Source organism: Cyprinus carpio, chromosome B25 (genome assembly GCF_018340385.1).
Source record: "Cyprinus carpio isolate SPL01 chromosome B25, ASM1834038v1, whole genome shotgun sequence".
NCBI lineage: Eukaryota > Metazoa > Chordata > Actinopteri > Cypriniformes > Cyprinidae > Cyprinus > Cyprinus carpio.
This window is the reverse complement of record NC_056621.1, coordinates 20918683-20941192: the sequence shown is the minus strand read 5'-3', so window position 1 is coordinate 20941192 and position 22510 is coordinate 20918683. Positions and strand designations below refer to the sequence as shown.

The 22510-nt window shown below is 38.6% G+C and overlaps 1 protein-coding gene across 2 annotated transcripts in view; it reads right to left on the bottom strand.

Moving 5' to 3' along the window:
* Nucleotides 1–13135, bottom strand: part of LOC109080868 (anoctamin-5-like) — a 32245-nt gene extending 19110 nt beyond the window's left edge. The window contains exons 1-4 of one of the 2 annotated variants that reach the window (XM_042753595.1): nt 12883–13135; nt 10254–10315; nt 8310–8441; nt 6118–6159 (exon numbers count right to left, since the gene is read on the bottom strand). In XM_042753595.1, the coding sequence (XP_042609529.1) occupies nt 6118–6159; nt 8310–8441; nt 10254–10315; nt 12883–12949 (303 nt within the window). In that variant the 5' untranslated portion in view covers nt 12950–13135. The remainder of the gene's footprint in view (nt 1–6117; nt 6160–8309; nt 8442–10253; nt 10316–12882) is intronic. The other variant, XM_042753596.1, reaches the window with a different exon arrangement.
* Nucleotides 13136–22510: the final 9375 nt, after the last annotated feature.

Sequence of the window (22510 nt, the reverse complement as noted above, 5' to 3'; positions counted from 1 at the left end):
TTTAAAAAAAAAACATATTACACATTAATGAATAAACCAGTATATTTTTTTTTACTATCGGGCCGATGCCGATATGTACATTTAAAGCCATTATCAGCCGATTCCGATATCGGTCCGATAATAATGTGCATCCCTAAACACACACACATGCTTCATGCGTGTATAAAACCTGAACAAATACTTCAGCACAAGCTGCATGTTAAAAAAGCCAGACTTGGTGCAGTCACATTTACCGATCTTCAGCAATTTTTTGTAGGAGAAATCTAGTCATTTCAATTGAATTGTGTGCAAATGGGAATTTTGTGTGGAAAGATTTGCAGCTTTCGCAACAGGTTTAAGTGGACTGTGTAATTTTGCATGACTTCTATATGAGCTGTGCTTCATGCATGGACATATTTTTACCTGTCAAATTCCCCTTATGTGACCGCAACTCGCATTTGTGTCTAAACAGCTTTCAAGGTCCAATAGATGTTGTGCATTTACTAAGGACTAAACGCCTATTCACACCAAGAATGATAATATATATATAAAACTGCATTAGTGTCTACTAGGGCTGTCAAAATGGCTGAAAAACTAAATTCAATTTTTTTACTTAAATATCATCAAAATTTGAATTATATTCAATTATACTGAATTATATACAAGAGGGCACATCGAGCAAAATATTAGTAATGCACGTTTATTAAAAGCATACGAAACATGACTATCTGTGAAAAAAAAAGTGCATAATGTTTAAAATAATGTTTATAAACCAATTATAATTAAGTTGCTTAAACAACTATAAACAAAACAGCAACATGTATGTATGCATAGTTTAATACAAAGGGCAGAAAGTCAATCACACAGAGTACATTTATTTACATGAGTTGCAGTGGGATGGGGAAAAAACCCACCATAAAGTCTCAAGATATGTTTTTTCAAAATTGAATTAAATTTTTCATGGCTTTTTAAAAAAAATTGACAGCCCTAGTGTCTACTTCCACTGAAAATTGCATTCTGTTTTGGATTGTATTTACTGCATCTATCACTTTATAAAATAAAGTAAATGAGTAAATGATAACAGAACTATCCCTTTAACACTAACACAAATTTAACACTAACCCAAACCTGATTAAAAACCCAACATTTATTACATTATTTCCTGAATGTATTTTGCTATTGAACTATTGAATTTATAAAAGATTGTACATAAACTACAGTCAAATGTACATACTTTCACTAAATCTTGACAATCAGTTCTACGTAACCCGAGTTTGAATCCCAGCTGTTGGTTCATTCCAATCCCACCCCCCTCTTTCTCTCCCATTTTGCTTCCTGTTTAGTCTCCATTATACTGTGGCAAAATTACACATTTTTTTTAATGTGATGCTGAAGAATTAGGCTGAATCAGTGGTTCTGAAAGTGTGGGGTGCACAGCAGAATACCATAGCCAGCGACTACCAAATTATTCCTAGCAATAGCTTTGATCAAACAGTTTGGGACAAATATTGGGATTTTATGGAAAACTGTAGTGTGCTGTGGTGCAGCAGGATTTTAAACAGTCTTAAATTGTACTTGTTAAACTAAATGTAGGCCTACAAATCAAACTGTTAGCTGAAATATCCACAAAATTAAAACAACAACACTGAAATAAGAGCGTGTGTAGTTCTGCTGTCATGTCCCCACCAATGTCAAAAGCAAATACACACCCTTGACATAGAGAAAATAACAGTTATCAAATGTTTGAGAACAACTCGGTTGAATTATCATGACATGGCACAGCCTTCAACTCGTAACTCTCTTCTTCTTCTACAATTCAAAGTAGTGAATTAAACAGCAGTTATGAAGTTTGCTACCACCTAGTGTTCAGGATTGTCTGACTGTCTATCAATAAAAACAAACACTCAGGAAAGCCTCTGCAGAGATACACATCTTTAACACAGAGCAAGAGCCTTGAACATCTTTCTTAAACCGTATGTTAATCACAGTCTACAGTTTACTAGGTGCATGACAGTACTGATCTCAGATCAGCCCTGAGAGAGGCTAGCAACGACATTGGCCAAAGCTAAACAAGCCAGAGCCAGGAAAATATCTCAGCAGGAACAGCAGTGCTGCAGTCTGCAGCTGTTCACCAGCAGCTAAAAATAACTTACAATGCATAACACAAACAAATGCAGCCGGTCACCACAAAGCCAGCCCGGGTGTAAAACACCTCTACATTCTCTCATGGTCACTTCCAGAGATGTGACCAAGCCAAACAACACTTCTCTGAGGTTTAACCAGCAAACACCGCTGATTTTCTTAGGCCTCTCCTGCAAACAAAACCTCCAGATGACTACCAGCAGTCTATGGCTGATGCTTCCCTACACACCAACATCCATTAGTAAATCCACAGTAATGTCAGAAACCCTGAGTATCAAATTCCCCAGAGATTATTCCACAAACACGAGATGGGAGATGGAAGGAAAAGACAAAAATAGAGAAAAGAGAAAGACTTTACCTCCAATCCGTCTATCAAGTGCTGCATCATTCACGATTCTGGGAGTCTCCAGAGGCAGAGACCACCTCCCTTCCTACAGCAACCCAGTTAATCAGACACGCACACGCACACACACACACACACACACACACACACACGCCCAGTCCTTAACAGAGCGGATCGAGAGACAGAGAGCAGGGGGCTCACAGAAATGACATCATCATTGTGCCAGCAGGGCGGACACCGTCTTGCTAATGTAATCACAAACCAGATTCAAACATGTTTTGAAGGAACAGGGCTGGAGTGTTATGGGTTGCTACTGCTGTGCGGATGCTGAGGTGCCCTTAGATTTTTTAGCCAGTTGCTATGGAGTTGCTAGTGTATTGTTTGGTTACACCGTATTGTGCTTTGCTGATTGCTGAGTTTATGTTCTTATCTTTTTCTTTAACCAGTTAACTATCAGCATCACACTAAGTCTTTTTTATTGTCTTTACCTCATAACATATTTTGATTTAAATTGGACATAATTTGAAAGCTTAGACACTTAAAATTTATCATGTGAATACCGTTTTGAAATTGGATGTTGTTTTACCATGTTAATGGTACTTTAAATCTTTTTAATGGACTCCTGCCACTAGTGGGCAGTGTCAAGTGTCGTATTTCAAAATATACTAGAGTATTTTATAATAAAAGCTTTTTCTAATCTTGTCATAACAGATAGAATTTGAAAGGTCTGAGTCTCAAGATTCCATATCTGGTCACCAGTTTGTTACTGAAGAAATACTATGAGAGAAATGTATACATTTGTGACAGGAAAATGCATTAAAATAGTAACAACAACAACTACAATAATAATAATAATAATAATAATAATAATAATAATAATTTTTGCCTTCAAAATCTCACTAGAGCCTCCATTTTTGTGATATCAACTTCAAATTTGGAATATAGCTTAGTTGGACACATGACTTTGTTTTGTTTAATTGTGACTTTCATAGAAATATTTATTAAAAAAAAATCATACAGTACATTTTCAAATAGTGTTTTATACCATTTTTTAACGGTTTCACTTTAGCAATCGTTCACTGATTGTCTACTTTAAAAAGAGACCCATCTTAGGTCTGTTTTTTTCAAATCATTCATGATGAATTACATTTAGTGGTCAACCGATATTTCAGTTAAAGCACTTTGAATTACTATTGTGTATTGTGAGCTACAGAATACACATGCCCTGCCTTCTATGTGGATGCAGGGGTGGTTGTCAGGGCGTTGCTATGCAGTTGTTAAGGTGTTTTGACCAATCCAATACATTGTTTTGTGGTTACTATGGTATTGAGCTAAAGAACCCACCTTCAAGGCAATGATATACCAAATGTAAATTTGGGGGATTCATTCTTTCTTTTTCCAGTTTACATGATAGATTAAAGGGTTAGTTTCTAAAGGGTTAATTCTGTCATTAATTACTCATTACCTTCATGTCATTTCAAACCCGTAAGACCTTCGTTCATCTTCGGAACACGAATTAAGATATTTTTGATGGAATCTGAGTGCTGTCTGACCCTGCATAGACAGCAACACAACTGAAATGTCCAGAAACGTAGCAAGGAGATCTCTAAAATAATCCATGTGACATCAGTGGTTCATCCACAATTTTATGAAGCTACGAGAATACTTTTTGTGCACAAAAGAAAAAAAATAAAATAACAAATTTATTCAACAATTTGTCTCCTCCGCATCACCCTGGTGCCAATTTGGAGAATATCCACTGGACGTGTGCTGTTCTGTGTCAGCTGCATCATGCCGATACATGGATTACTTTACAGATCTCCTCACTAAGTTTCTGGACTTTGGGAACATTTCAGTTGCGTTGCTGTCTATGCAGGGTCAGACAGCTCTCGGATTCCATCAAAAATATCTTAATTTGTGTTCCGAAGATCTTACGGTCTTACGGGTTTGAAACGACATGAGGGTGAGTAATTAATGATAGAATTTTCATTTTGGGGTGAACTAACCCTTTAAGCAAGTCAGTAAAACAGACAGAACAGTCAAATCTAGCTGAGCAAACCTATTAATCTGAGCTATGAAAGCAATGAGCTGAGCAATAAAAATTTCCACAGTAATGCTACCTCGACTGTCATTTGCATGTCAAACGTAAACCCATTTACAGATCGTGACATTTTCAGAAGTGCTAAACCTCAGCATCATGTTAATAATAAGGCCTGAATCTCATTCACTTAGCATTCCTCACATCTGTCTTGTACATTTCCAAAGTATTTTTTGTTTAAATTCTGGCATTATTTACACACTCGCATTATGTTTTTCACAATCTGTACGCATTTCTTCCTGCCATGGTGAAACTGCCCCTTTAAGAGCGACGTAGCCTGATCCATTTATAAACAAATCTCACTGGCACACACTGAAATGCTCTTCTTGAGCAAACATCTTCTAAATTAACATCCTGCTGTCTCTCTACTGCGAGCAGGAGTCTGTTTGCTGCTGCTCTTTCACTACAGGTCTCTCCCTCTTTCATTTCCTGTAATTACAAGTTGGAGATGATACACATGAACATATGTTAGAAAAAGCAGGCAATAATAGCTATACACTCCTGCGCTGACATATAGCGTAAGTATATGTTGGGTTTAGTAAATGGGGCTGGGACCGAGTGAGCTGAACAGCCTTCAACCACAAAAAACAGATATATAATTACATAACGTGACACAATTAGAGACTCAGACTCTATAAATAACACACCTAATGAACACGACGATGCTTTTATGTTCACACAGGCAAAGAAACATAGTCTTTATTTAGAAACTCGTGTTTCTCATGTGGCCACTAATCTTTAATGTTAAGGAAGTTTCAAAAATCAAGGTAAAATAAACCAATTTAAGCTCTCAGCTATTTTCAACAATGGGAGAGCATGTATTAAGATTCTTCAGTACGCAACTCTATTATAGCCTGACCAAACTTTGGGATAAAATTGTGGGTTTAAAATGTGTATTTATAGAGATTTTCAAAATATTTCCTTTAAAGCTTTAAAGGGCTCATGACTTGAGGTTTACTTATAATTTTAATAAAGTTGCACAATACATAAATACAAATATGTTAAATAAATTTGATTGATTGATTGATCTGGTACCACTTCATCTATCAACAAATGTTTCTTTGTGAACAAAAGATCAAGGCCAATCTGATTTCTCATGTCATGAGTCATGACCCCTTTAATTTTACTAAAATTATAGCACACTTCTTCCTCAAGTCATAGTCATAGCACACTGCTCGTCAAAATGCGACATTACTTAATTTATTCATGCCTGTAGCACAAATGGTGCAGAACGAGTTATAACCTGAAGTTCAAAACTTATGGTTAGTTATTTAAACAAGCCTCTATTCTTACGTATTAGCAATAGTAAACAGTACTTAGCAAACACGATCAACCCAATACATACAGATGGATAGGTCCCACCCATTTATTCTACATTATTTCACACATAATATTCAGTGTTTCACACTTGGTGTTGCCATGCGTTTCATGTTGCCCAACACAACACAATAGCATAATAAAATCTAATATGACCAAATGCAAGATGCTCACTTGCTCAAGCACACACACAGACACAATTCACAAACTCAGTTCAGCCCTCTTTACCGTGGCGTACCCTGGAGCGGTACTTCAGAAATAAAGCTCTCTTTCTCCAGATCTGTGGATGAATTGAGCATGTTGTGAGGATAAAGACACTGATATATACACACAAAGCACACAACTGTCAATGACAGGTCTATGGCATCTGCTCACACTACCCAATAAACCATCCGGGAGAAAGTCCATTTGATATTCATCTGTTACTAATTTATTTCAGAATGTTTTATATATACATATATATATATATATATATATATATATATATATATATATATATATATATATATATATATATATATATAATCAGATAATCTTGTTATCAACAGCAATATAATCACATTACTACAGTTTCATGCACTAAGTTTCAAGGACACAGATCGTCTTATTTGCATGACTCCTTTGGTTTCACAAGTCATCGACAAAAGCAGAAGCGAGTAAACGCCCATCGCTTTGGGTATCTAAAGTAACAGGGCATGCAAACACTCAGAAAAACACATGTTAATCCTTGCAAAATATGCAAGAGGCTTAAAGGGATACTCCACCGCAAAATGAAAATTTAGTCATTAATCACTTACCCCCATCTCGTTCCAAACACGCAAAAGCTCCATTCATCTTCAGAACACAATTTAAGATATTTTGGATGAAAACCGGGAGGCTTGAGACTGTGCCATAGACTGCCAAGTAAATAACAGTGTCGAGGTCTATAAACGTATGAAAGTTGTCATCAGAATACTCCATCTGCAATCTGGGTTATATGAAGCGATGGGAACACTTTTTGTAAGCGAAGAAAACAAAATAAACACATTTATTCAATAATTCCTTTGTCAACGATCTCCTCTGTGTCTCTCCATATCACCGTATGACAAAGGAATTGTTGAATAAAGTCGTTATTTTTGTTTTCTTCACGTAAAAAAAGTGTTCCCGTCGCTTCATATAACCCAGATTGCACGTCTGATGGCAGATGGAGTATTCTGACGATGACTTTCATACCTTTTATGGACCTTGACACTGTTATTTATTTGGCAGTCTATGGGACAGTCTCAAGCCTCCCGGTTTTCATCCAAAATATCTTAAATTGTATTCCGAAGACGAACGAAGCTTTTATGGAAGCTTTTTTATTTTTGAACTTAAGGTTTCTTCCACAAAGTTAACTGGGTGAACTATTTATAAGACTTCTATATGTAAATGGCATATATAGTAAAAAGTAGTGCTGTCAAAAGATTAATCGCACCCAAAATAAAAGTATTTGTTTACATAATATATGTGTATGTACTGTGTATATTTATTATGTATATATATATAAATAGACACACATGCATGTATATATTTAAGAAATATATATATATATATATATATATATATATATATATATATATATAATATAATATATATATATATATATATAATATATATTTATATATAAATTAAATTACATGAATATACATGTGACACAATTATTATCTGTTTTGGTTTAGTTTTCTGTGTTTCCATTATCCTGTCTAGTTAGTTTCCATGGTTTTTGATTAATTGGCTCCACACCTGTTTCTGTTCTCCCTGATTCCTTTGTCTGCTATTGATGTTTGATCATTTGGATTTGTGTTTGGTTGTGCCCTTTTCTCCTGTGAACTATTTTGATATCTCCTTCGTCGTGCGCTTTGCTTAACACACCAACACACGTGACAACATGCAAATACATGTAGATATTTTCTAAATATATACTGTGTGTGTATTTATATGTACATAATAAATATACACAGTAAACACACATATATTATGTAAACAAAAACATTTATTTTGGGTGCGATTAATCGTTTGACAGCACTAGTAAAAAGTATGATCAAAACATTTTTATTTAAACATTAAGACTGTAAAATGAAGTTAAATTAATTAACCTACATGACATTCTGATTAATTCATTGCATTTATCAATACTTGCAATAATAATAATTACTTCATCGATACATTATTTGTACATTACTTTAGCGTGGGTGATGTGTTGAATAAACATTACACAAAGCAGCTTTAGATGTCAATACTTTGGCTGCATTAGAAATCAGAACCAGGTTGACCCACAACAGCATGACAAATGAAGTATATGTGGATTACTATTTTTATTTATTTAATAAATATTAAAATTGGTTTTCATGCTATGGCCCCTTTAAGACACACTTCAAACTGACACACAACACAAACACACTCCCTTCTTACCCCTTTAAAGCTGGTGAGGTGCTGCTGTGGTTCAGTGTGTTCTCTCTCACACTGTTCACACACATTCACTGAAGAATGACTTGAGCAAACAGACACAGCGCTTGAGCATTCAGACACAACACTCAGCATGGACTACACAGACAGTACAGAGATAGAGAGAAGAGAAAGGGCGACAGTCACAGATGAGCACCGGAGTGTGCTTAACTTGATTCACTGTGTTTTGATGTAATTAAAACTGATGGGAGCCTAAGAAGGTTAAAACTATAAGGCCAAGAAAAGGGTTGAGAAGGGTGGTGGACAGATAACAGGCAATGTGAAGTGAACTTCAGTCTTTCTTGATGACTTCAGCAATGCCCAAACTATTTCATCAGAGGAGGCTGAGAGGAATTTGAGAAGGGGGAACAGTTAACAGAATAGTCTTAGTGTAGTTCAAATCTGCTATTATTGTATTTCTTCTGTGAAACACAAATCTAGACATTTTGAAGAATGTTCACTCTGCTCGTTTCCATACACTGAAAGTGAATAACTAAAAGTGAATGGTGGTTTGTCAAGCTCCAAAAGGGCAGAAAGCACAATAACAGTATCATAAAATGTGTTAATTCGACTCATATTTCTATTCTAACTTGTAAATGTAAATATTTATTCATGTTACTATGAAATTCCTCCACTCTGCAGCAACCCTAAAATCTCCTTCAAGCATGCATTCAAACTCAACATGTCATGATTCAGTCACGAGGCATATGAGACCAGTCGTGATTGGTGGTCTATCATGTCATGCCAAGTCTGAATATGCGAAAGTATGAAATGAGATTTGAGAGCAATGAAAGAGGGGACTTTAAGATACTTTATGTTGCTGTTTTGTCCTTTTCAGAGCCACAATCGCTTTCACTCTATGCAAAACAGCAGCGGGAACATTGTGTGATACTTCGTATGGTTCTGTGAACTTTCACAGCATGTGGATGATCTCATGAAGGCTGATTTTTGGATGAACTAAACCATCTGAAGTAGATCTGAAAGAAAGTTTCTGAAAGCCAACTTTAAAACTGTAAAACAAAACAAGGATTAACACTAACTACTGCAGAGGCAATGGAAGCTCTTTGGGAACAGGTACACCTTGTTTTTCATATGCAAACTAATGGGAAAAGCTGAGCTGATTTGAATGAATGTGTCATGATGGTAGCAAACCTGTCTTGACAAACACAGTCTGACCATTGAGCATCAACATGAGCTCATAAAGTATATGTGGATATTATGAAATTCCATGCACTGTCTGTCTCCCTGTGTCTTGTGCATATAATAAACAGCTCTTTATTAATGCATTGTCCTTTGATTATACACACTTTGTTCACAGGACATATATAAACACACTTCTTTGCAAACCACTCTATTGAGTCACAGCATGTCTGTCTATCTATTCATCTCAACAATGCTGTTTTTTTTTTAATGATGCACAACAAACGTGTGTAATAAAGACATAACCTGCTGTATGACACCTGCTTGTGATTTCTATTGATGGGATGTACAATGAAAGATTAGATTACAAGCAATGCTAGTGTGTTGTGGGTGGTTGCCAGGGACAATGCTTTGCTGTTGCTGAGGTTTTCTGAGTTTGTTGCTATGCTGTTACAAGGGTGTTATATATATCTTAACATCTCAATGAGATGGTTAGAGAAACATTTAACTGCTAAAAACACTAGCATTGCTGGCCGTGTTGTGCTTTTTAAGTGGGTATTCCCAGCAGGCAGTTCCCAGTGAGATTCATGTTAAGATCATGAGGGTTGACCAGATTATCTGGCGGTAAACAGCAACCACTAGCTAGACTGGCACGAAACCACCACTAACCAGAATACATCAGTCTGGACCAGCATGGAAATTCATACTGGGGCTGTGACAGCATCGACTTGATCAAATTATTCAAGAAACTGAATGTGTAAGAGTTTTTACCTCTGCATTTTCCAGCTGAAGAGTCTCCTTATCCGAATTAGCATGGAAGCCGTTGTTTTCTTCTGGAACAGAAAATTACAAGATATAGGGTGTTCATAGATATTCTCTTGACCTCAGCACAAATTCTTCCCTTTTCTAGTTGTTTCTTCAAAAAATGAGCTGTTGTGAAATCAGTGCAAATTCCTTGTAATAAAACTAAGACAAGCCTTTATTTAGCTGCTCCTCACACTAAACCAAATATATTTCTCGTCAAATGAACACATAAGGAGGCAGATTTATTAAACAGGGCAAATTAGTGTGAGGACAACAGCATCCCATAAAAGTGCCGATGGGAGTGGAAAGTTAGGTGCGCAAATTCAAAAACACAGATAAAGCCAGATCTTTTCCATAATGACCAACACATTTGAATATTTTATTAGTGTTGTTATCATAGATTATTATATTGTTTTATACTGTAACATACGAGTTTAAGGCCATACATAAAAGAGGATTATCACAGTGAAATGTTTGGAAATACAAAAGCTAATCCTTGAAGATGCAATGCAAATCTTGATACTTTGGTTATGTGTCCATGACGAGAAAAACAGGTGTACGTATGTCTGTTGTTGAATTGTCCAGTTGAGTTCACAGCTAATAGTAAATACGGCTGTCGATCCCAAACACAGTTTGTATGTAGCCACACAGTCTGAAAACGGCTCTTACATCTAAATACTAGAAGGTTTCTCTTCTGATCCGGCTAAATTTACTGCAGGCCCCGCTGGTGTATTAAGATAGGTTTCCTGTAAACCACGGTGAACTCCCTACAGTCTTCAAACACCAGAGCTAATAACATGCTGGACTTTCTAAACAGAGACATCCGAGTAGATACTTTAGCAGGATATTTTCTTTTCTTTTCGTATATACAAACCCTACATGAACACTTCTCAGTATTTCTTGAAATGGAGCAGTTTTTATTGAACCTTTAGACGAAATAATGATACATGAGGCTTTTATGGCTCATTTAGTAAAATATGTAGCTCATACCTGATATTTATATATCCATAGGGCCAGATGAAATTCTGATAGCTTGTAAGGACACTCACTTTTTATCTTTATAACAGCAGACTATGTAAATAAAATGCATATACGTAAATATAGCCTATGTGTGATAGTGGTCTTTCAAACAAGCCAGGATTTGTTTAAAATGAAGCTGCCAATTAATATTTATTTGCAAGGCAATGATCACTTACTTCTGATTGACATTCAGAATTGTATTACATCTACACAAAGTGACTTGCATTGCTTTTGAAGGCATAGTATTTTATGTTCTGCGTGAACTGAACCCATGACCTTTGTTGCTAGCACCATGCTCTTGAGCTACAGAAATCATACATATAGAGATCTACCTTCCTACATTTCTAGAGATCTACATTTGAACCAGCTAATCAAAATCTTTTTTTTCCTTGACCGCTGCAACAACATAATTCATCTAAAGCCACTTTTAGGTACTGCAGGGTGTGAAACTGGAAGTGAGAATGCATGCTGACACAGGAAACCATGAACATGAAACACATGCCACGCGTTTTGTGGTTAGTCTTTATATACATCAAGCGCTAAAAAAAAGAAAAAAAAAACAAGAAACTAAAATTTCAAAATGGCATTAACATTAGTTACGGAGTTCTTTTGAGAGGAAAGCTTTTAAGGGTCAAGTGGCAGTGCATGTTATCTAATGTGGAAAGCATAAAAGTAGCAGAAGAGATAAAAGAGGCATCTATCAGCTTATCAGAGAACTCCTTTAATGCTGGGACAAGAGAAGCCTTCTCTATATGTCTGCTGACCACAGACCAGAGTAGATTTGAGCTGTTCAGTGAGTCTAGTATTAGTTCTGTAGCCAAAATCTTCCCTAACACTGCGATGAGGTAAAACAGCTGCTTTGGCTGCTGGCATGCACCGAGATCATGAGAGTGAAGGGAAAGTACATGACCATTTTAAGGTGAAACTTCAAATCAGGGATTTTAAAGGGGACGTAGATAAGTATCTCAGTCTACTCTGTTTACCAGCTCAGAGATACAACAGCTGTGGGAGAGTTCATGAGAATTTATCTCTGTACATAACTTTCTTACCACCCACTGTATCACATATAAATAACTCATATTTAAAACAGAATTCTTAATTAATGATACAGCTTCATAGGCTACTATGTTACAGTTTAACTTTTATTTTAACGTGTATAGTTTTCTGCTGTTTACAAGAAGAATAAAAATATTTTTAAGTTTTTTTTTCACCTATTGAACGTCACTTTTTGTAATGCATTATAAACTTAAGGAAAACGAACTATAGCCTATAATACATATAGAACTAGTTTAAACCTTGCTTAAACATCATTTAAAACTAATAATTTATATAGCGTCAAAAAAAAAATGTCGCATCTAACTCGCGTGTAAGTTACAATTTGGACGGAACGTAGCCTATGTGCGCATTTGTGAAATACTCTTCAGGCCAGTAACTTATTGAAAAACAATTTAAATAAGAGAAATGAGAAACAAAAGTTGTGCTAACTTTTGAATGAAACACAAAGCAGAGCATTAGTGAGTATTTTTAAAACAATGCCCGTGTGTGAAAGCGTGTAAAGGCGTGTACAGACACTTACCGCCGCCGGACCAAGCAGTTCGGTTCATTTCTATAAGCGTCTCATCACTAGACTTTCCACGATACATTTTAATCAAGTGTCCTGTTATATATTAGATGTGAATTTGTTGTATTTGTAGGATCGAAGCTCTCTCCGCCGGACTCAGTCCGAGCCCACGCCCTGTGATCCGTGTCTGCCCTGCGAGGAATGACCGTTCACTTCACGCTCAGCGGATCAGATTTGCCCACTCGGGTTGGTCTTGGGTCTCCGCCGGGGAAATTACCATCCGTACTATGGCTAAGAATAACTCCTCATTAATATGTAGGAGTAGTGACTTCACTATTGGACGGTTAAACAAACAACGTCATCATAGGCTAATTAATATTAAAGAGCTGGTCTTTTGCATTGGAAGGCTACTAAGCAACGTCACCGGGGTCTGTTTAAAATTCATGAGCCAAACCTTCCACGTAGTTGGATTCGGAAACTCGCTCTCCCCTCTCTCTTTAAAGGGGAGTGATATACAATGACCGCAATTTTGTCGGCACACTACAAAGAGATGCCCATAATTCTCCAACCTTCGCTTAATTTCACTTAAGCTTGAAGAACAGCTTAATATAAGTAACTGCTTTAAGCCTTTTGAAAATTTTATTCGACATTTAGACATTTTATAATCTTATGGTGAATTTGTGGAAATTAATTTATGTTGAGTTTATGGAAATTCACTGCCATATTACAATACATGTGTAAAGTATTAAAAGCTCCAAAGTCAACAACGTAACAATACTATCACGTGTTAAATCATTATAGGTCTCTCTCTCTCTCTAGGATATATATATATATATATATATATATATATATATATATATATATATATATGTATATATATGTGTGTGTGTGTGTGTGTGTGTGTGTGTGTGTATGTATATATATATACATATATATATATATATATATACATACACACACACACACACACACACACACACACACACACACACACACACACACACACATTTAGTCATTTAGCAGACGCTTTTATCCAAAGCGCTTACAAATGATGACAATCAAAATCAAAATCAACAAAAGAGTAATGATATGCAAGTGCTATAACAATTTTCAGTTAGACTCATTTTTTGTTTTATTTTAAGAAAAAAAGCAGTTAGTAAATGAATAGACTGCAAATCTAAAAGGGCCATTAGAATAGAGAGTGCTAGAGTAAGAGGGTCAAATAAAGATGGAAGAGATGTGTTTTTAGGGCTAAGGACTCAGCTCCTTAATGAAGGATTTTTCTTACACTTTAATCAAAATTAACTGGACAAAAGTGACAAGAAAATGTGCAGGGGTCATTAACAAAGTTGTCAGTGGATTTTGGACACACCTTATATGACTTGTTTATCAGCTGGGTTTTGTTCCACAATGACTAGCTAACACATCTTAATTATCTAAATGTTATAAAAAATTACACTCTCTCACACACAGCTTTTCAGGAGAAAATGCTGTTACTGAAGTCACTTGCTAAGAATTCTCCACATCTGTTGGCTTGTCTCAGCCCCACCAGGAGTGTAACTAAAGGAGCCTGTGTAGCCCAGTATAGACTCTTCTGGCCGGGCCACCCTTCAAGTGGTTACCACAGCCCTTCACTCTAGCAATTACACATGCACTTCTGTCCGGGTGTGGCAGCGGGACAGAAACATAGCTGCCTATTTCCCAAACCTTAACTTCATCATTCCTCAGCCATATGTGAAGGTGGTAGACGCCTTTCTGAGGCCTATATGGTCTTTAGGGGTGGGACCAAAGTAATAGGACAAGAGCAGATTATGTTTAATGATAAGAATATTATAGAGGAGATTGTGATATATGTCATTTGAGCTCACATAATTATAAAGCCAGTGAAACATCAAACCAGTTACTTGTAAGTTATAAGACATTTATACAGAGAATTAACAAAATTAAGCCAGTCTTAAGCAAAAATAATAAATAAATAAATAATTCTCTTTAGTTGGTTTAGGTCAAATTGATTCAATCTAGCGTGTTTAACTTAACTTTACTAAATTTATCAAAATAAATTTCTACTTCAGGATCAAATCTTTTTTTTTTCTTTTTAATTAATTAACTAAAGTTTAATCAATTTTCTTATGTTCAAATGTTTTGTATGTTTTCTTAACTTTTGTTAATCATTATACACAACACATTGCATATAATGAACAACAACAACAACAATAAAAGACCATAAGTAACATAAGAACAGCTATAACCACCCAATTCAAAATAAACTATTTTAAATGTAGCCTACAACATGGGCTTACTAGGTGGTTCTCAAATGTTTTTGGTCGCGCACCCCTTTAAACCTAAAAAAAAAAAAAAAAAAAAATTCTGGCTATTTATAAATTGTTCTATCTATGATGTACTGACACAAAGTTAAAATGTTTTGCAATGGTCGCTTTTGTCACGTTCAGTGTAGAGCGGTTAGCAAGATTTGCCTCGTCATATTTTCTTTAGCTTTTGAATGACCAGCTCCAGTCTGGGTCTGTGCGACATCATCTATGGCTTTTCTCTTCAGAAACCAATCCATCTTGCATTCTAAGTTACATCCTTTGGCTGTTTACTTTGGCTGTTTTATTTATTTTCTTTTTCTGCTGTGTGCTGATGCCCACCCAATAGGGCCTATACCAGACACAGAATGCACTGGGTAGCATATTCCAGCTGGACGTATGCTAGCAGGCTGCCTGCACGTAGGAGGACTTACAAAGGCAGGTGGTGATTCACATGAATCTCTGAGGTACCTAGCCTGCAGGGTGGAATGTTTCAACGACAGAGACGGCAAGGTGGCTCGCCAAGGGAAAGACACACGCTATCAAGAGATTACTGTGGAAATACACACGTGGGATTGCCCAAAAAAAGGGGAATCACAACACATGGAGGCACCTAGTCCAACACAGGGACTGACTGTCTGGTAGACAAGGCCCTAGCCGAAGTGATGGTAGCTACCATCTGAGATGGCAAGGTACCTTAACCTTCCGTGACCCATCTAGAACCCACACATGTAGATTCCAAAGATCGGGATGCGGGTGCCAGAGGGTGAACCGTCTCTGAGAAAGATGGTCTGGCCAGGCCAACAAGGTGCAACCATGAGGACCTGCTCCTCGTCCTCCCTTATCTTGCACAATGTCTGTGCAAGAAGGCTCACTGGGGGAAAGGTATACTTGCGCAGGCCCAGCGACCAGCTGTGCACCACAGCATCCCTGCCAAGGGTGCCCTCGGTCAGGGAGTAAAACAACTGGCAGTGGGATTCTCTGGAGAGGCAAACAGGTCTACCTGAGTGTCTCTGAAGCATTCCCAAATCAGCTGAACTGACTGGGGGTGGAGTCTACAATCCCCGGGACGAGACTCTTGACGTGAAAGCTCGTCGGCTGCACGATTGAGCCTGCCCGGGATGTGAATGGCACGAAGTGACCTCAGATGCTTCTGACTCCACAAAAGGAGATGGCAAGTGAGTTGCGACATGCGACGGGACCGTAGACCGCCCTGATGGTTGATGTACGCTACGGTTGCAGTGTTGTCCATACGGACCAGAACATGCTTGACCCTCAGCAGGGCCCTGAAACGGTGCAGAGCAAGCTGTACTGCTAGCAACTCGAGGCAATTGACATGCCACTGAAGTCGGGGTCCTGTCCAGAAGCCTGACACAGCATGCCCATTGCACATGGCACCCCAGCCCGAGGCAGAGGCATCTGTTGTCACAACAACATGTCTGGACACTGGTTCTAGGGGAACGCCAGCCCGTAGAAAAGAGAGGTCCAACCACGGGTTGAAGGTTCGGAGGCAGGCTGGAGTGATGGTCACTTGGAGCGTGCCCAGTTGCCATGCCCATCTCGGGACTTGGCCGTAAAGCCAGTGCTGAAGCAGTCTCATATGAAGCAACCCAAGCGGTATGACTGCTGCTGCAGATGCCATATGCCCCAGGAGCTTCTGAAATAGTTTCAGTGGAACTGCTCTCTTGCCCTTGAATTGAATCAGGCAATTCAGCAGTGACTGCACGCTCGTTCGTAAGCTGCGTGAACATGCCGACAGAGTCTATTTCCATACTGAGAAAAAAGATCCTCTGCACAGGGGAGAGTTTGCTCTTTTCCCAGTTGACCCGAAGACCCAGATGGGCGAGGTGTCTGAGCACCAGATCCCTGTGCGTGCACAACCATGCTCGAGAGTGAGCTAGAATCAGCCAGTCGTCGAGGTAGTTGTGGATACGGACACCTTGCTCCCTGAGAGGAGCCAGAGCTCCCTCTGTGACTTTTGTAAAGACGTGGTGAGACAGAGCCAACCCGACTGGGAGAACCTTGTACTGATATGCCTGCCCCTCGAAAGCAAACCAAAGAAACAGTCTGTGTCGAGTAAAAATGAAGACATGAAAGTACGCGTCCTTCCTGTCGATCGCTGCAAACCAATCCAACTGGCGAATGCATTCGAAAATGCATTTGGGCGTTAACATCTTGAATGGAAGTCTGTGAAGAGCTCAGTTCAAGGTACACAAGTCCAGGATTGCCCGTAACCCACCTGTTTTCTTGGGCACTATGAAGTAGGAGCTGTAGAAGCTGGACTACATGTCGGCTGGAGGGACCGGCTCTATCGCGCCCTTTGCCAGCCGGGTTGCGACCTCCACACGCATGACAGGAGCACCCTTGCCCACCATCGTTGCGCGAACACCCTGAATCCTGGGGGATGACAGGTGAACTGAATCACGTAGCCGAGCCTGATTGTTCGGATGAGCCAGCGGAAAGGGCTGGGGAGCTCTAGCCAGGCTCCCAGAAACCGATCCAGCCGGGTCAAAGGAACAACAGGCGTACCCACAGTGGGGCAGTGAGGCGGAACAGATGGCCCCGGCATGGGAGGCATAGCGTCCCTTAGCAGGGGCGGAGTGTGAGCACTCGTCTGATTCCAAGATACGGCAAAGAGGGCATGAGAAGCCAATGCGTTCTTGAGCCGGCTCTGCATGGAAACTGGCAAGGGAAGAGGGGGACGAGAGTGTTTCGAGGAAGCACGTCGCCAACTGTTGTCCGCTGCCTCTTGGGACCCGGAGGTAGAGGAAACAGCTCTTTTAATGAAGGTTTGAAAAAAAACAAAAAAAAAAAAAAAAACAAACAAGAACAAAGGATTCTCCCCTAGCAATTCCTCCAGGGGAAGGAGTGGTCCTTCTACCATCTCCTGAAGAGCTGACATCCCCAACTCTGGGTTGCCCGTCACAGGAACGCAGCTTGGCCTGACGCTTAGCAGGTTTGGGGGTAGTGATGGCTGCGCTGCCTTTCTGCGGCTATCTCCTCACTGCGGCTGGGGTGGAGGTTGCTGCTTTGGCCAAGCGGGAGTGGAGGAGACCACAGGGCGGCGCCCTCGGCGACAAGCAGGCTGAGGTGGCTGAGCTGGGGCAAAATATGGTTGATGGCCTCAGACAGCTTATGGGCGGCAGAGAACTGCTGGGCAAAATTCTCCACCACGTCACTGAAGAGGCGAAGGAGTTGAGGAGCTGATTCCAATCAGACTCCCTCATGTCTGCCAGGTTCAGCCATAGGTGGCGCTCCTGGATCACCAAAGTGGACATCACCTGGAGTGTGCAGTGACCTTCATCACCCAGATAGTGAGGTTGGTAGCAGTGCACGCCTCCAGCAAAACCTCTGGGTCAGCATTGCCCCCGTGCAGCTCCTTCAGCACCTTGGCCTGGTAGACCTAAAAAGGTGGCCATGCTGGCAGAGCAGAAGTGGCCTGACCCACAGCTCTGTAAGCCTTGACCACAACTGTGGATGAGAACTTACAGGCTTTGGAGGGAAGCTTGGGACCACCACGCCATGTGGTGGCACTCTGAGGACACAGTTGCATCACAACAGAACGCTCCTCTGGGGGTATTCCAGCATACCATTTGGCCACTCCACCATCGAGGGCAGTGAAGGCGGAGGAAGCACCAGAACGGTTTTGGGAAGTTAAAGGTGTCTTCCATGAACTGGTCACTTCCTGGTGCACCTCTGGGAAGAAAGGAACCAGAGGGGGGTGCTGCTGATGAGCGCGTGCAGCCCCCAGGAACCAATCATCCAACCTCGAGCACTCGGGACAGGGTGGAGGATTCCACTTGAGCCCGATGCTCTCAGCTGCCCGGGAAAGCACAGCCGTCAGCTTGTGATAAGACTTGGGCAACGCTGGCACTCCCGAGGGAGGCAACACAGCCAAATCCTCATCTCCTGAGGACTCAAGCCCACCTTGTGATGCGGAGATCGACATTTGGTCTTCCTCCTTAGTCTCGAATGAGATGCTGGGATCCTGATGAGAGGGTCCAGCAAACTCATCCAGAAACTCAACCGGCTGCAGCGTTTGTGAGGGGTGTGTGGCCGAGGAGGCTGGCTCGTTGGGAAAGCCCACACGGTAACCCTCAGATCACTCTGGACACCAGCAGAAGTAGCCCTCTTACGAGAAAAGGAGCTAGATCGGGTATGGCAGAGGGGACTCCATACCTTTCAAGGTAATTGAGTCTTGATCTTAACGCCGAGATGGTCATGTCCCTGCAATGAGAACATAAGTCATCCACGAACGCAGTCTCAGATTGCTGAAAGCCCAGACACGTGACACAGCAATTGTGGCCATCACGAGGAGCCATATATCGACTTCACCCAGAAACACACGGGCGGAAAGACATCTTTAAAAAGACACAAACACAACCCGAAAACTCTATTAAAAAGCTTTTTCAGACGTGATGAAGTGCTAAGGGGAACGTGGGAGCTGAAAGCAGGAAGCTCTTGATGAACCTCTGAATCGCGCCGTTACACCAACAGCTGACTCACTTTGAAAACACTCCAGTGAAACCCCATTTGTCAGTCTCTTTCTGACATAACGTCGAACATGACCGATTGAAAGGAAACTACAGATCCACTGCACAGGAAGTTACATGTCAACAAAGTTATTCATGTAGGTTCAACAGAAATTAAGTAAACTTAATTTTTAAATATATTACGTAGACCGTACACAATTAAATAAGCTGGTACAAAATGTTCAAAAATCTTGTTACTTTAGCTCATTTTAATAATAATAATAATAATAATAATAATAATAATAATAATAATAATAATAATAATTAGAAAATATATATATACAGAGCCGGGTAGTAACGGATTACATGTAATCTGGATTACGTAATCAGATTCCAAAACTCAAGTACTTGTAATTAGAGTAAACTACTTTTTAAAATACTCGTAATCAGACTACAGTTACTTTTTTATGGATTACATGATTACATATTATTAACACAATGGTAATAAGTCGTTCACAATTAAATGATTCGCCTAAGTTTCCTTTGTTTAACGTTTATATTTTTCCTATTAAACCTGCCGCTTATACATTCGTGATTTTTTTAGTTTTTCAGGCGGGGGTGGGTGGGGGGATGTGGTATGGGGTGTCAGAATCACGCTCAGAAGAAATCAGCAACAAGATAACGGAAAATGGAGGGGAACGCAGCCTTTAATCGCTGGATGTACTGACATGATTTCATTTTTAAAGAAAGACACGGGAAAAATGTCACTGTTCAGTGTAAGCTCTGCCTACCAATGACTAATTTGCTGTGAAACCGATATTTTTTGAAACCGGGTCCCAGAGTGGATAAATTTGAAAACGCCGCCTTTGCGTTTTCGTGCAGACAGCAAATCTGTTTATTTTCTGAAACGATGACGTCATCAGCCCACGTCTTGCCTCCATTCAGACACCGCTATGTCACGTAACAGCAACAAAAACATGAACAAACACTGAAGGATTGTCTTTTTATTAACTAACATTAACACAGATTAATAAATGTGTTGTTCCATGTTCGTTTGTATACTACGCGCAAGGTTTATGCGCATAGTCCAAGTCTTCTTCTTTTTCGTTTTTAGTGTAATTACAGCACCACATGCTGGTCTGGCATGTATACTACATCATTTTGTGTTGGTTTTGTGGTTTCGTGTGGACGCAGATATTTCTTGAGACGAGAAAAAAAAAAGATCGGATAGGGAAAGCTGTTTGAGATGAAAGATTTGACCAAGAAATGGTCTTTAATATATATATATATATATATATATATATATATATATATATATATATATATATATATATATATATATATATATATATATATATATATATTAGCAGTGTTATTGTTGTGAGTTTCATGTTCTTTAATATTCATTTTTGTAATATTTTTTGTCTTTTCCTCATTGTTACTATGCACTTAAAATGTTTTGAGATGGATAGAAATGTCATTGCTGTGTGAATTTAGTCTTTTTCAAAATTCATGTTTGCAATGTAGCTATTGTTTGATGTTTTTCATTGATACAGTCATATACACTTCTAATGTTTTTAAGATTAAATATTTGACCTAGCAGTGATATTGTTGTGAATTTCATGTTTTTCAATATTGTTTTTTGTAATGTAGCTGTTTTCTAAATTTACGTAAATATCCTTTAAAATCATAAGATGTGATTTTGTTTTATTCAGTGTTACTAGCAAACACTGACAGCAAGGTACATTAGTGTTAGTATTTTGTAAGTATTAACTGTCCATACATTGCACTTGAAAAAGAAGCTATTATTTCTCTTTATCTTTAAAAATATTTTTTTTTTTTTTGGAATATATTCTTTCTTTGTATCTGTCAAAATAGTACAAGATTAGGCTAATTCAGTATAGCCTATGTGATATCAAATTAGGGTTAGCACAAATGTAATCTAAATGTAATCCAAAAGTAATCAGATTACATTACCAAAAATGTGTAATCTAAGAGATTATATTACTGACTACAAATTTTGTCATGTAATCTGTAATCTTTAACTGATTACAATTCATAAGTAATCTACCCAGCTCTGTATATATATATATATATATATATATATATATATATATATATATATATATATATATATTTTTTTTTATAAAAATTTACCTAAATCCTTAAAAAAAAGTGTAAGGACTGTATGGATGCAAACAACTATGCATGTGTATATTCTTGGTCTTTCTTGATAGATGATAAAAGGGTATCAGGGTACTTTCGTTATAATGATGTAAAATGCTTTTGTAAAGTTTCAATAAGTAACAAACAAACAAACTACTAACTAAATAAATAAATAATGGTGCGTTCAAGTCCTCCTGGGAATTTCGTAATTACGAGGAGGGAAGTCGTGCTGACGACGTGAGGTGCGTTCAAGTCAGTTTCGTCGGAGCAAGATGGCGCTGTACCTTCTTTTAATGAATAGCAAGAAATTACAGCAAAGTTTAATAACTCTGCTTATAGAAAAATGCTAAAAGGAGAGATAAAAAAAAATGTTAAAGCCATGTGCAATGTTGCGAATCAAACCATTTCTCATCTAAAGGTGCACAAATGTTGTAATTCAATGTTGTAATTCATTAACTTGCTGCTTATAAAAAGATTAATGATGATCATGATAAATTACAGTTTATAGACTAGTAAACATTGAAATTCAATTAAAATTTACCGTCAACTACAGACGTTGCATCCATTGATTCCGCCATGTTAATCACTGACACGCCCCCAACTCGTACAGATCGGGGCTTAAAGAAAATCGATCGATACAAGATGACTTGAACGCACCATAAGAATCAAACAAACAAATATGGATGGATGAATGAATGA